At 41.3% G+C, this 14,175-nt stretch overlaps 1 protein-coding gene across 2 annotated transcripts in view; it reads left to right on the forward strand.

Annotated features, from left to right (window-relative positions):
• The first annotated feature begins 1,222 nt into the window (after positions 1–1,222).
• Mnd1 (meiotic nuclear divisions 1) overlaps positions 1,223–14,175 on the forward strand; it is a 50,549-nt gene continuing 37,596 nt past the window's right edge. Inside the window, exons 1-4 of one of the 2 annotated variants that reach the window (XM_063260863.1) lie at positions 1,223–1,559; positions 6,089–6,154; positions 10,518–10,575; positions 12,327–12,475. In XM_063260863.1, the coding sequence (XP_063116933.1) occupies positions 1,557–1,559; positions 6,089–6,154; positions 10,518–10,575; positions 12,327–12,475 (276 nt within the window). In that variant the 5' untranslated portion in view covers positions 1,223–1,556. The remainder of the gene's footprint in view (positions 1,560–6,088; positions 6,155–10,517; positions 10,576–12,326; positions 12,476–14,175) is intronic. The other variant, XM_063260862.1, reaches the window with a different exon arrangement.

Below are 14,175 nucleotides of genomic sequence, written 5' to 3' on the forward strand. Positions count from 1 at the left end.
TACAATGTATGGGGCCTGGTGCAAGAAACATGAAAATGTCTTTCCTCTGTGGTATCTCATGGACCACTTGTGAGATGGGGCTGGGAGATGGGACTTTCTGAAGGTGGCAACTGAACTGTCTAAAGAATAAGGAAGAGTGAGCCAGGTGAGGACCTTAGCCCTGATGGGATAGAAGACACAAGATAATCTCTGGACAGAGTAAGAGAAGACCGTTTACACCTGTCTTGTAACTTGTCACCCCGGCAGTTATTTTTCCTTTCTTTAATCTGACTATAACACCCACTTTAGCCATATAATGGCCAATCATGAAAAATACAGTACTCTATTTTCTTTAGTACATATTTAAGCATGTATTAATTGACTACCCATTTACTAGTTTAGAACTCTCTCCTGTTCACTCTAGGAAAAAACAGTTGGAACTCAGGGCCCTCTCCTGCTTTTGTAAGAAGCAACAAGGACTACTTTTGTAAGAAGCAACAAGGACTTGCTTGATGCCACTGTTTATGTTTTTAGTAAAACTGTTACACTTCAGAGTAATGCAATATGATTGACACCTTCGGGGAAACTGTTAGCACTTTTCAGCGTAAGGGATCAAGTCTTGTCCTCTGACTCTGCAGCTACTTTCATGAGGTAGTGTATTTTTGACCCTTCTGATTTTAACATCATTTTGTCTACTTAAAAAAAAAAAAGCCCTAAGGGAGAAGCAAGCACACACCGACTTTTTAAAGCTGGAAACGCAGGGAATTTTAGCAGGGAGAAGCAGAGGAAATTAGGGCAGAACGGAGCATATTCCATCTCGGACAAGCCGGAGTAAGGAGAGACAGCAGTTTCTCCTGGATTTTTTTTTTGTTTTGGTACCAGAGATCGAACTCATGACCTTGTGCTTGCCAGGCAGGCACTTATGCCACTGACCCAAATCCCCAGCCCTCAGCCTTCTAATTTTTAACCCAAACTTAACCCAGATAGCCACGGCGCTGAGGAAATTCGGGTAAACACGACGGCCCAATTCTTCCCTTTTAGAAAAAGTGACAACACAGAAATGAATACCACTCAGCCACTAGGCGCAGGGCATTGTAATAGGCCACGTCCCCAGACCGGGTCCGACTCCGCCCAATCAGGGACCGGTCCCGGCAAGAGACCGCGCCCTTCTTTCCGCCCCTCGGCCCGGGTTCCTCCCCTGTACCGGTCCAGGTCCCGCCCCTCCATCCGGACCCTAGCTCGGGCCCCCACCCCAGGCTCGCTCTCCGCCCACGACCCCCTGCCTGGACGGGATCCACCCTCCGCCCAATCCGGGCCCTAGCCCTCGGTCCGCGTCCCGGTCTACGCTCAGGCCACGCCCCTCATCCGAGCCCGCCCTCCGTCCCAGTCCAGACCCCGCCCCTACGCCCAACTGGGCTCTCGGCGGAGCCGCTAGGGGTCGCTGCGCGCCGTGCAGACGTGGCTGCTCCGCTCACCAGCTTTCCCCTCGCTGCTCCGCGCCGAGCGTTTGGCGCCAAAACCAAAGGCGCTCGTCACCCCACGCAGGCCTCGTCCCTGGAAGGCTCGCCGTCCGCGCCATGGTAAGAGCTGAGGAAGCGTCCCGGGCAGCTTCGTCCCGTGTCCCCGCCTCGCCTCGCGGTGTCGCCTAGTCTGCGTGCCGCTCTGCCCCGCCATCCTCGGTCCGCGACCTCGGCGTCTCCGCGGGACGCCCCGCTTTGCTCCCCGGAGGGCGGGCAGGCGGCTTCCGTGGTCCCACAGCCCCTGCTGTGGGCGTCCTGCTATGTGAGAGCCAGTTTCGTGCCTTTTTTTTTTTTTCCCTTTAACCTTCTTAGTGGCAGTAAAATCTGTCTGATTAAAAGGAGCTGGGATCCGCATTCAGCGGGCTGGACGAGGCTCTGGGACGCGGTGTTTACGTGCAGACTCACGCCCAGCTGCATTTTAACTGAAAACGGCTTCTTTGTGGTTAAACTACCAAGGCAGTCACCTGGGCAAGAGATAGGGTCCGAGAAGCCACTCGGTCGGAGTTCAAACAAGTCTGTTGCCGGGCTTCGTGTTGGCAGATTTCGCTTTGTAGAGTTGGCGCCTAATAGAACTGACGACTGAGAACTATTTGTTCTTTTATCTCATCTTTTTACTCATTAATCCCCTTCTGTTGTGCGTGATTTAACGTGCTTTTACCCCTTTTTAACGATGCATCTAATCATAGAGAAGCGTGAGACACAAAACCCTTCGTAAATAAGTACGTGCGCTTTAGGTGCGTGATCCGGAAAGGTTCGTGTCATGTCAGTAAAAGACAAAGTTTAACCTCTTTCTTCATGGTCGGTTAGTAGCTGTTTTGTTGGGTAAACCGTTAGGAGCCCAGTCATATTTTTGGAATTGGAGAAGCGCAACTCAGAGGACAGCAGATAGGCAGATAACATCTTTTTGCTTTTTTCAAAAATCCATTGTGATTGACCAACAGGACTAGTACTAGGAGTTCTGTAAACCTTAGACACAAGATTGTTGTTGTTAAAGCAGTTTAACATTTTGGTTAATCTAGAAGCTTCATAGCCCTCAGGCAAAGTTTTGAGTGTCCTTACTAATTTGAACTCTGTTGGAGAGTGTTGAAGCTGAATACATGTGCAGAGCTGTGATGTGGTCCAGGCATGATTGAACTGAGAACCAGGAGACTCCTCAGGGAGTAAGACAGGCCACAGATGAGGCCAGCTAGAGAGTTTCTGGATAGTTTTCCTTAATTAGCATCCTCTGTTGCTCTGAGGGGTCCTTGAACCCCTCCCAAGGTCCCGCTCAGGTTTTCTTCATTGTCCACTCAATTCCTTGCTTGTTCTTATTAAATATGGGCTGCCCAGGGTCAGTCAGCTGGTCAGCTAGCAGGGTTATGAGCTCTGCTAAGGGTTTCACTCCTCCTGCAGCCCTAAAGACCATGCCGCTTGTCTCATTCCTTTGAGTCTTGGCCATGCACCCGTTTAGGGGATTGGGGATCTAGGCACAGACTCCAACAGAACATCCTACTATCAGGATAATTTTCCTCATCTTAAGTTACTAAATAAGTCCGTGTTCATTTTTTTTTTCAAGTTTCTAAATGCAGATAGTACTAGGACATCCTTTTATAGTAGTCTTTAATCCTAGCTATAATACTTCCCATAATGATAAAAATTATTTCTGGTCTTAAAAGAGGCTAATAGTAAGCAGTCTGAAAACACCGTACATGGATGATCCAGCACAGCTGCATTTCTTGAGTCACTTTTTATAAGCTATTGAGTGTTGAGAACTTCCTTAAAACTAAGCTCTGCCACGCAAGATTCTCTTTATCTTTGCCTGCCTCTGCCAATCTGGTGGAGTCTGACGGACTTTCCAGAAGCTGTTTATGCTACCAAAATCCTAGGAGCCTTTCCTACAACTTCAGGATATATTTTCTGCTAAAGCAGCCACGGTCTGAAGCCCTGAGGGAATTTTACTGTCCCTGAAGAACCCCTAATGTCCTCTAGATTCTGGTTTGAGAAAAGCTAGTTCTCAACGCTGGAATCAGGTTAAAGCACCTGGAGAGGACTGCTAAACTATGCATGCCCAATTCATCCAGAATGTGTCTTGCCACCCACCCGCATCTTTTTTGAAAAGCACCTGAGATGATTCTACTGTGTGGCAGTTTGAGACCCACTGGAATCAGGAAGTGAGCCAATGAGCCTCGAAAGCAGGTGTGAATCACAAGCTCAATTTTCAGATACTGCAGGAGGCCAGTGTGAAGGGAGCCTGATAAGCAGTCCTGAAGTCTAGCTTGAAGCCCGAGGTTCAGTGAACAGCTCTACAAGACTTTCTGGAGCTTGCCTCCCCGAGATTTCTCTGCTTTGTCTCAAGCATGGCCACAGATAGATAGCACAGATTTCCCTAAAGTACACTGGGAAATGTGGCAGGTACTGGGAGCCTGGGAGCTGAGGGCTTCTGCAGTTCAGGGCTGGCCATCTAACTGGCTTACAGAGACCAGGGAAGGCCAAGGCAATTCATATTCCTAAGTTTTTCAGTCTGCTGAGTGGAAACATGTGAACTCATCTCTCAGGTGTAATAAATGATTTGATCAAAGTGTCATGGAGACACAGGCTTAGCCTGTGAGCTCATCCCTGTGCTGGGCTTTAAGAGACTGTCTGGAATTCAAGTATGCAAAAGTGTTTTAAGTGGAGGAACATTTTTTTAAAAAGGCACAGAAGGTATAGCATCTCTGGGTAGAGAGTAGTCTTTGAATTATAACCCAAATTGCTTAGCTCATCATATGTTTATGGCCAAACTGGAGGTAGGCAGCCGCTGAGACAGGCTGGTTGGAGTCAGGTGATAGGCGGCCTTTGTACAAAACGAGGGGTGCATGGATACTTCTGGCTCAGTAAGGGAAAGGGACAGTGAGATTTGCTTTTTCACCTCGTGAGAGATAAAAGTAGAGGTGAGACCAAGTATAGTTAGGTGACTAGAAATGTATGCAAGAGATCGACCATGAAGACCCAAGCCAGGGTTAGTGGTGGTAGGGCAGAGCTGACAGGACCAGGGAGAAACAGGTAAGTACGGAATCTGGTGATCGGCTCGGTGTAGAGTAAGAGAGAGGAAGGCACTTGGATGACTGCTATACCTCTGGTGTGTGGGTCTTCTTAAATGGAGGCAGCCATGGATGTGGACAGCAGGTTTTGGGGGAGGTGTTAGAGAGGACATTGGGTTTGGAGCACTGGAATCTGAAGTCCATCCAGCAGGCAGGTAGGTGCATATTACTGAAGCATGGGAGCTCAGACACGCGGGCATGGATGTGAGGATTGGAAGGCTCAACTCTAAAGTTAACTACAGCCATGAATGCAGATGAGATCAAAGAGAAGGGTGAGTAGAGGAGCGGATCGACAGCCAGAGCTGGAGGAACTACTGACCAAGGAAGGAAAAAGCCTCGTATTTCGAGGCTCCTTATTTACTCATATGGCTATCAAAAAATACAGGCTCATTTCATTGAGATGAGTTACTGAGTGTCTAAGTTTTGGGAAGAAGCAGCGTGTCAGGTTGGAGTAGCCATCCAGCTCTCTTTCCCCAGGTTCCTAGATAGACATGGTGCCATGGAGGTTTTGGTTGAATAGTTTCATTTTTGTGGTGCCTGCTTTTTAAGTAAATGGTTCGTATGATCCCATCTAATTTTTGAGAACAATGCATATCACTCAAGAAACGTTAGAGTGGAGTTCCATATTAGAGAGCTGGAGAGGATGCTTTTCAGTTTTTGTTTTTGTTTTTTCCGCAAATCTTTAAGTTGAAATTTGGCTTTTTTTTTAATAAATGAGATTTTAGTTTTATGTGCACATATTCTATGTACAAAAGAGAGTAATATATTTTATACATTTCAGTTACATATTGATTATCTTAATTTCAAATTGGCCTAGAGTATTACATAATAACAAAAACCAAGTAGGGGCCACTTTTCTACTTGGACAGGCTTTCCCTTCCTGTAGCCTTCTCTTCATGTTAGTGCCACTGTTAATATTACTGTGTAGTTCTTCATTGTTTAAAATAAAAGCCACTCTTCCCAGTGAGCCTTCCATGATCTGGCCTCAGACACCCTCATCCGATCTCATTCTGGTCTCATCTCTTTCTAATCTGCCACTTACCCCCCACTCTCCTCCCCAGCCTCACACTGCTTGTGTTTGCTCCAAGTTCTCCCCCAACACTGTGCCCCCTTCTCAGAGTCACTAAAGGCCCTCTCACCTCTGGGTTCCTTTTTCCTCCCAGGGTGGAATTAATTCATTCTGTCCTGGGTATTTATGCATGTAGCTGTTCATCAGTTATAAGTGGTTGTGAGAATTTGTAAACCCTTTGAAGGTAAATATAGTTCTTTATCGTTGGTTCAATTTTATAAATATTTAATGTTTGCAAAATGCCAGGTGTTGTCTTAATTACTCGTCCTGCTCTTTAGCACCTACCATAGAGATTTGCCACACAGTGGTTAAAATTAGAAGTTAGACGTGTTCTGAGAGTGTCAAACCTGTGATACCGGCTAAGGCCATGTGTAAAATTTCAGATAATGTTTCACACAAAGTTGTTTGGAATCCAGTGTTTTAAAAAGGCAGTGTTTACCTTTTGTTCTTCTGTGTTTTAGTCAAAGAAAAAAGGACTGAGTGCAGAAGAAAAGAGAGCCCGTATGATGCAAATATTTTTTGAGACAGTAAGTTAAGATTTTTAATATTTTGTGCAACTTTCATGTTAAATATATTTTTGCAATTAGTGAATTTCGTATTTCACATTAAGTAATCCAATATTAATAGTCTCTGCTCTGTTAGAAGTCTGTACTGACCAATTTCTTGAAAGATGGGTAGAATTCTGCAAACCTTTGTGGTTCCTGAGAGCTGTGCAATATGAAAGAACCATGTACCACTGTTGGTAGGTTCTCCTTGCTCAGACTGCCCTAAATACTGGTACCAGAACTGTCTTTCCGAAGTAGTGTTCATATCCCTTTCCTGCCTGAAGTAATGTTGATGATAGCTGAGACTTGCAGGGCGTTACCTAGGTGCAGTCGACCTGTCCGTGCCGCTAGTGTGTGTCCTCTGATTTTATCCTTACATCAGCCTTGCGAGTGAAGGTACTGTCGTCAGCATCTTTTTTACAAATGGAGACACTTGGGAGGCTGAGAAGCTCGTCTCGCGTCTCAAGAACACCACTGGCTGTACCAGGATTCAAACCAAAGGGGTTCGCCTGATTTTAGAGGGGTGAAACACTGGCTCTTTGTGTTTTTCCATCCAGCTATAGAGTAGCACATGTCGAATGATGGCACACAGCCTCCGTAACTTATTCCAGATGTTTGTGCTTGCTGCCCTAGGAAACGTTTAAATTTCAACTCTTCTGTGGCAGAGCCTGGAATCAAACCCAGGCACCTGACTCGAGAGCCTGCTGTCTTTATCGTGTCTGTGTACGGCGAGTGCTCCAGGCTCAAGTCCAAATGGACTTTTTACCTAAAAAAAAAAAAAAAAAAAAAAAAAATGTTAATTTCATATTTCTTGGTAAGACCTTTCACCTGTTCGTGTCCCAACCCACTGGCTATTTTGATATCATGTGTATGTGAAACAGATGGGGAAAAGCTGCAGCATAAATAAATTGATAAATTGAAGGTTAAGTAGAAAATGCACAATCTAAAAAATACTGCAATATGAGCACGAACTTGAAGCCTGGCTGGATCACAGGTGGAATTTGCCTTACAGTCTGTTTGCTCAGCTGCCTGCAGCAGCCCTGTGTTACCTTTTGAGTCAGATTAGAAAAGCAGCCAATGAAGGGCCATGTCCTGGCTTGCCGCCCAGCATAGGTAAAAAGTTTCAGACATCTTTCTGAAACACAGTCTTGGTCATAGTGACAGCTCATGAAGGGTAAGAATCTTCAAAGGGACTATGTTGAAGACAAAATAACATTTGCTGAATTTTCTAAATACTGCCTTAGCAAAGGTTTGAATGGCTTTCCATTGGTGTACAGTGTTCTGGAATGACCACACTTTGAGAATCTGTAAATATGTAAGTGTGTTGTCATAAATGTGTAGACACTCGTGTGTATGTGTGTCTGTTTCTGAAGCTGCTACTGTAATAAAGAGAATTTTTGCCAGTTATACGGGGAGAACTGAGGAACAGCATAGCTCCATGACTGAGAATTTATATCCAAAATCTATTTTACCTAATAGCTGTGCAGCCTTAAAGAAGTTACTGGTTCTGTGTGTCTGTGTCTTTATTAGAAAGGATTATAATAGTATCCTGCTCACAGTGTTGATTTGAGAATTAGAATGAGATAGTCTATGTACTTCTAGGTGTCAGTGGATTGCATTAATCTGCTATTGTAACTCTAGATCTCCCATACTATCTTACATGTAGGTTTTTCTATTTTTATTTTTTAAGCTAGAACCATCCTTTTCATCTCTCCTTCTCCTCAGTGTTTAATTCCAAGGCATCTAAGAACTACCGAATATGCTGTTTTACTAAGCAGCATTTGCCTGTCGACCTGCATTTGGAGACCTGCTCTTCCCCAGCCCCTTGGTCACACAGCAAGCCCAAGGGGTGACCAGTATGTCTGCCGTTCCTCTCTGCTGACTGTGTTGGCAATGTCTGATGAGCTCATGTTCCTTTGCCGAGGAATCTGAAGAATTTGTAAAGAGACTGATTTTTCGAATGCATTGTTAAAAGTCTATTTGCAAGGGGCTGGAGATTTAGCTCAGCAGCATAAGCGCCTGCCTTACAAGCAGGCAGACGTGAGTTCGATCCCCGGTACCAATAAAAAGGAAAAAGACAAAAAAAAAGTCTCTTTGCAGTCACAATGTATTACATGTTCCCTGAGATTATAAATAATTATCTTTAAATATCTGATTTCCAGAAGTTTAAAAATCGATCTCATTCTCTAGTTAGTATTTCCTTAATTTATTAAACCTTGGGTAAAGTGAAAGAGAAGTTAAGTCTTACAAGAAAACAAAATTAAATCTTAGCCATAGTAAGATGAATTTTTTGAACATTATGAAAATATTCAAACATATAACAAAGATCAAACAGGTTTTCAGTAAATAACTATATTCCTACCACCTGAATTCTACAAGTATACTTGCTTTATCCATTGTATTCATCTTTTCACTCCTTTATTTAATATCAGTTCTTTTCTTAAATATACCTCAAAGGAATTCCTTATATTCATTTGAATATAAAGATTGGTACCCTGGGTACCAATCCTTTGTCAAGTATTGTTTTGCAAATATTTTCATCTGGAAATGATTTATCTTTCCAGTTTTTTTTTAGCAGTGCCCATTTGAAGAAGTTTTCAATTTTTTGGAAGTTTAACTTCTATCTAGTTGAAGTTGCTTTCATTTTTTTGTTTTTGTTTTGTTTTGTTGAGACAGGGTCTCCCTATGTAGAAAGTGCTTTCAAATAAACTTGATTTTGGAAGAAATAGATCTCAGATTTCCATAAAAATAATCATGATATTTCTGTTCTAATTACTAGTCTTTTTTAGTAGAAAAAATAAAACAGAATTTTATAACAAAATGATAGGAGAATAACAATAGTTAATATATTGTATATTGTTTTCTTCAAAGTAGTCACAGTACAAAATATGGGCATAGAAATTTCATTGTATAAAAAGACCACATCATTTTTAATCCTTTTGTCAGTTGATGAGCACTTAGGTTGTTTACATGATTTAGCTATTGCAAATTGTACTGCTGTAAATATAGGTACACATATATTGCTGTGGTGTGATGTTAATTCTTCCAGGAAGTCACCCAGAAGGGGACTAAGCAGGTTGAATGGAACCTCTAAGGACTTCAAACTAGAACATATAAAGAAGTGAAAAAAATCAGACCCCTCAAATTCAAAGACCTAATCCAAAAACTGGGCACCTGAGATGAATATACACTTCTCAGATGAAATATAAACAGCAAATAAATATATGAAAAATGTTCAACATCACTGGTCATTCGAGAGATACGAATTAAAACAACACTGAGATCTCATCTCTCTCCAGAAAGAATGACTGTCATCAAGAAATCAACCTAATATAGACGGGCATGGTGGCTCAAGCCTATAATCCCAGCACTCGGATCGTTGTGAGTTCCAGACCAGCCTGGGCTACAAAGTGAGCTCAAGGCCAGCCCCAACGCATAGAAAAACCCTGTCTCCAAAAGGCAAAAAAAAAAAAAAAAAAAAAAAGAATAACAAACACTTGCAGTGCTCTGGGGGAAAAAGGAACCCTTCTCCATTGTTGATGGGAGTTTAGACTGGTGCAACCACTGTGGAAATCAGTGTGGTGATTGCTCAGAAAACTAGGATTAGAGGTCCCATTTGAATACTTTAGTCTTTTCAGCTAACTTCACTTTCATTATCCAGGTTATTTTCACCAATTAAGCCACATCTATTACAAACAGAGAATTCAATGTAATTTTTTTTCCCTCTATCAGGTTAAATAGTCTATAGGCATATTTTTCCACAGTGACTTGCTTTGCATCTGGAGGTCTTATAAAATGTACAGGTGAACAATTCAGACAGCCTATTACTTAGGTGTAAGTGCTTAACCTGAAATATAAACAAATCTTGACAGTTAATCGCTTTTGCTTTTAATTAGAACTGCATTGAGTATGATATATCCTAAGTAAAGTACTGTTTTTCTTTTGCTGGGGTCTCATGTGGCCCAGACTGGCCTGAAATGCCTTGCCACCATACCTGGCTAATGTTCGTATGCTATTTTCTTCGAACCAGTGTCGGGGAGGCTTATATTACCAACTAATCAAGCATAACTAGTTTTTCTATTTCAGTGGGGACATAGTTGTTTTGATCTCCAAGTACTTTAAAGAATTACATATCTATGCAAAAGTCTGTCCATTTTAAGTTCTATGGATGTTGTTGAATAAGATAATCACAGTCTCTTTTTAGTTTTAAAATGCTTAATTTGATTGCTCAGTTCATTTTTAGGCATAGATTTTTTAATGTTTTATAAATATAATCATGGCAAATATAGATATACAGTGGAAAATAATCTCTATATTTCTTCTATTCTTTAACTCTTTTTAACAGAAAGATGTATTTCAATTAAAAGACTTGGAGAAGATTGCTCCCAAAGAGAAAGGGATTAGTAAGTATGAACTTGGGATGCATTGGGGGGTAAATGTCATTTTTTTCTGCAACAGTTCCCATATGGAGACAAAAAGTTCTAAAGATGAGAATGTTTGTAAATGTCCCTATATTGACCTCTGTTGGCTATGGACAGATTGGTTATCTTTGGAGCATATGTTCAAGAGGACATATGTGCATATACATGGACAATCTCCACACTTATAGTTTATTTTAAAAGAGGAAAAAGCTGTGCATATTCTGTGTATCATGTTTAAGCTGTTCATAAACTGTGTATTGTGTTTGTTAAATGTAATTTTTACATCTTTACATAGTGTGTTAGTTTCCTAGACCTATCATAACAAATGCCACAAACTCGAAGGCCTAAGGCAACAGAATTTGTTTTCTCACCATTCTGGAGACCAGACATTCGTCACTAAGATGTAGGCAGGGCTGGTTCCCAAGGAGACTCCAAGGGAGGGTCTGTTTTGTTCTTTTCCTCCTGCTCCCAGGGGCTGCCAGCAGGACGTGGCTGAACTGAAGAGTCCGGCTTTGTCTTGAGGTGGCCTTTTCCTCTGTATCTGTGTTCTCTTTTCTCCTTTATAAGGACACATCTCAATCGTCTTAGGACTCTCTTGAAGTCCAAGAAAGTCTCGTTTTAAGATCCATAACTTAATTACATCTGCAAAGATCCTTTCCACATAAGCCCATGTTTATTGGAGTATTTTGTTTGTTTTCTTTTGTTTTTTGAGACAAGGTCTTGCTATGTAACCCAGGCTGACCTTGAACTCACTGTGATTCTCCTGCCTCAGCCTCTCTTGCTGGGATTACAGATGTATACCATCTGGCCTGGCTGATTTTTAATTTTAATCCTAACTACAGGACCTAGTTTGTTTATTTATTCTTTAACTTTTCTTAGTGGTTTTGTTTTAATTTTCTTAGCAAAAAATAATACATGTTCGTTGTTGGGGGAGAAAAAAAGCAAACATAAGGAAATCAGAATTGCTTGTTAGCACCATCCAGAGATAATGACTATTATGTTGGTGCATGCTGTGTTGACCTTATTTTTCATATAGCACATTCTGTGGAATGTGTCTTGACTATCTGAATAAATATCTATGCCATTACTCTTTTTAGCATAAATTATTACAGAACATTTCAAAAAATCCCATCACTAGATTGGTTGCCATTTTTTCTGCCATTTAAAGCTTTGACAAACAGGGTACATATCCATCATGACATTTTGTGGTTGAATTTATAAGGTAAAATTTCTCCATAAAAGGAACACATAAATAAATCTATAATTGCAGACACATAGTTCCACATTTTTCTGCCATTTACTTGAAGCATGTATTCTTTTTTAATGTTTTTAGTCAAGAAGGCATATCTCATTGTTTTATTTCTGCATTCCTTCAGTTAAGAGTAGGGTTGAATATTTCCTTATATATTAGCCATACACATTTCTAAAGTCTCTTAATGTATTTTTTTGTTTGTCATCTTGTTATTTTGAGTGTCTTATAACTTATTGACTCAAGATATATTGTTTGCAAAAGTTGTTTGCTTTTTAATTTTATTTATGCTGCTTTTTAATAGTCTTTAAAAATTCTTTCTCGGGGCTGGGGAGTGGCACGAAGCCACCCTGGCAAGCGCAAGGTCATGAGTTCGATGGTACCAAAAAAATTTATGTATATCACACATATTTATATGTATATATGTATTATGTATGTATGTATGTTAAAAATAAATTTTTTAAATAAAAATTCTTTCTCTCAGCTGCTATGTCAGTGAAAGAAGTTCTCCAAAGCTTAGTTGATGATAGTATGGTGGACTGTGAGAGGATTGGAACGTCTAATTATTACTGGGCTTTTCCGAGCAAAGCTCTCCATGCAAGGAAACGTAAATTGGAGGAGCTGGAATCTCAGGTAAGCTGCCATAGTTACGAGTAATAGATGTGATTCATAACACGAAGATTTGTTGTACCTAAGCCTTTTTTCATTCAGTGGTTCCCCTCACATTGTTCATGTATTACTTGGTGTAAAATTTAAAGATAATCAGCATCTCTTTCTCTCAGACCTTAGGTTGGAGACATAGGCCAGTGGTAAAGTGTTTACCTAACATGCGCACACCCCGGATGTGATCCATAGTACCACAAAACAAACAAAAAGCAGTGCTACAACCTTAGAATGCTGTAACTTTCATTTTCCCACATGTCTTGATGCTGTTTTCTAGTAATTTAGTTTTTCTTTTCTTTTAAATCAGCTTTTGGGAGGGGCAATTAAAGTTAGGTTTGTAGGTGAATTGATGGGAAAGTACAGAGAAATCCTCAATGGCCTTCTCTCCCTCATTACCCAAACAATCTCCTCTGTCATTCACCCATCCATCCCTTTTGATACAGGGTCTCACTGTGTACTCCAGGCCAGCCCAGAATTCACGGTGCTCCTGCTCAGCCTTCTGAGTGCTGTGACGAGAGACAGATTAGCCGACCACGCAGCCCAAGCACCCTGTTATTTATACCCTGCATTAGCACGATACATTTATTAGACTCGATGACCCAATTTTGATTTTTCAGCATTAACTACAGGCTACCAAGGCTTATTCTTTGGTGTACATTTTGTGAGTTTTGACAAATGTGTGATGACTTGTCCACAATTACAGTTTCATACAGAATAGTTTCGCTGCAAAACCCTATGCTCTTCTTCCCCTTCCTCCCCTCACCTCTAGCTCTGCTCCTTTGCCCCTGCTGGTCTTTACCCTGACCCCATAGTTTTATCTTCCTCCAGATTGTAGCCATTCCACACTAGCTTCTTTAACTGAACAGTGTGCACGCCCCTTTGGTGGCATGATCTCTTTTCTCTGAATAGTATTCCCTGGCATGGATATACCAGTTTGAGTAGCCATTGAACTATTAAGAACTTCTTGTCTACTTCCAAATGTTGGCAGTTGGACTGCTGTAAATATTTGTATGCAGACTTGTGTGAGCGTAAGCTTTCAGATCTTTTGAGTAAACACTGAGGAGCATGACTGCTGGATATGGTAAGTGTACGTTTGATTTCCAAGAAGCTGCTGAAGTACCTTCTGGAGTGGCTAGACGATGCACATTTCCAGCTGCAGTGGGCGAGGGCTCCTGTTGTTCACACCAACACCGGTGTCTGATGATGTCAGTGTTTTGTGTTTTAGCAGTTGTAGCAAGTATGTGCTGTTACTTCATTGTCTTTGCAATTTTCTAATAACATGATATGGCACATCTTTTCACTTGTTTGTTTGCCACCTCTATGAAAGGAGGTATTTGCTTAGATATTTTTACCCACGTTTTAAAATTGTTTTTTTAGTTTTCTTATTACTGAGTTTTAATAGCTCTTTGTGCTTTTAGGTACTAGTCCTTTTGCAGGTAGGGGTTTTTCAGATTTTCTCCCAGGGTGTAGCTTGTCTTTTCACTCTCTTAATAGTGTCTTTCACAGGGAAGTTTTCAATTTTCATTTTGCTTTTTCTTTCACTGATTATTCTGGTTATTGCCAAACCTAAGAGTATCTAAATATTCTAACTTATCCCCTGAGGACTTTACAGTTTTTTTGTTTGTTTGTTTTTTGGGGTTTTTTTGTTTTTTGCATTTAGATTTATTACT

The sequence above is a fragment of the Cavia porcellus genome, unplaced genomic scaffold (assembly GCF_034190915.1).
Source record: "Cavia porcellus strain 051 isolate PalLab524CR breed Dunkin Hartley unplaced genomic scaffold, mCavPor4.1 scaffold_14, whole genome shotgun sequence".
In the NCBI taxonomy this organism is placed as follows: domain Eukaryota; kingdom Metazoa; phylum Chordata; class Mammalia; order Rodentia; family Caviidae; genus Cavia; species Cavia porcellus.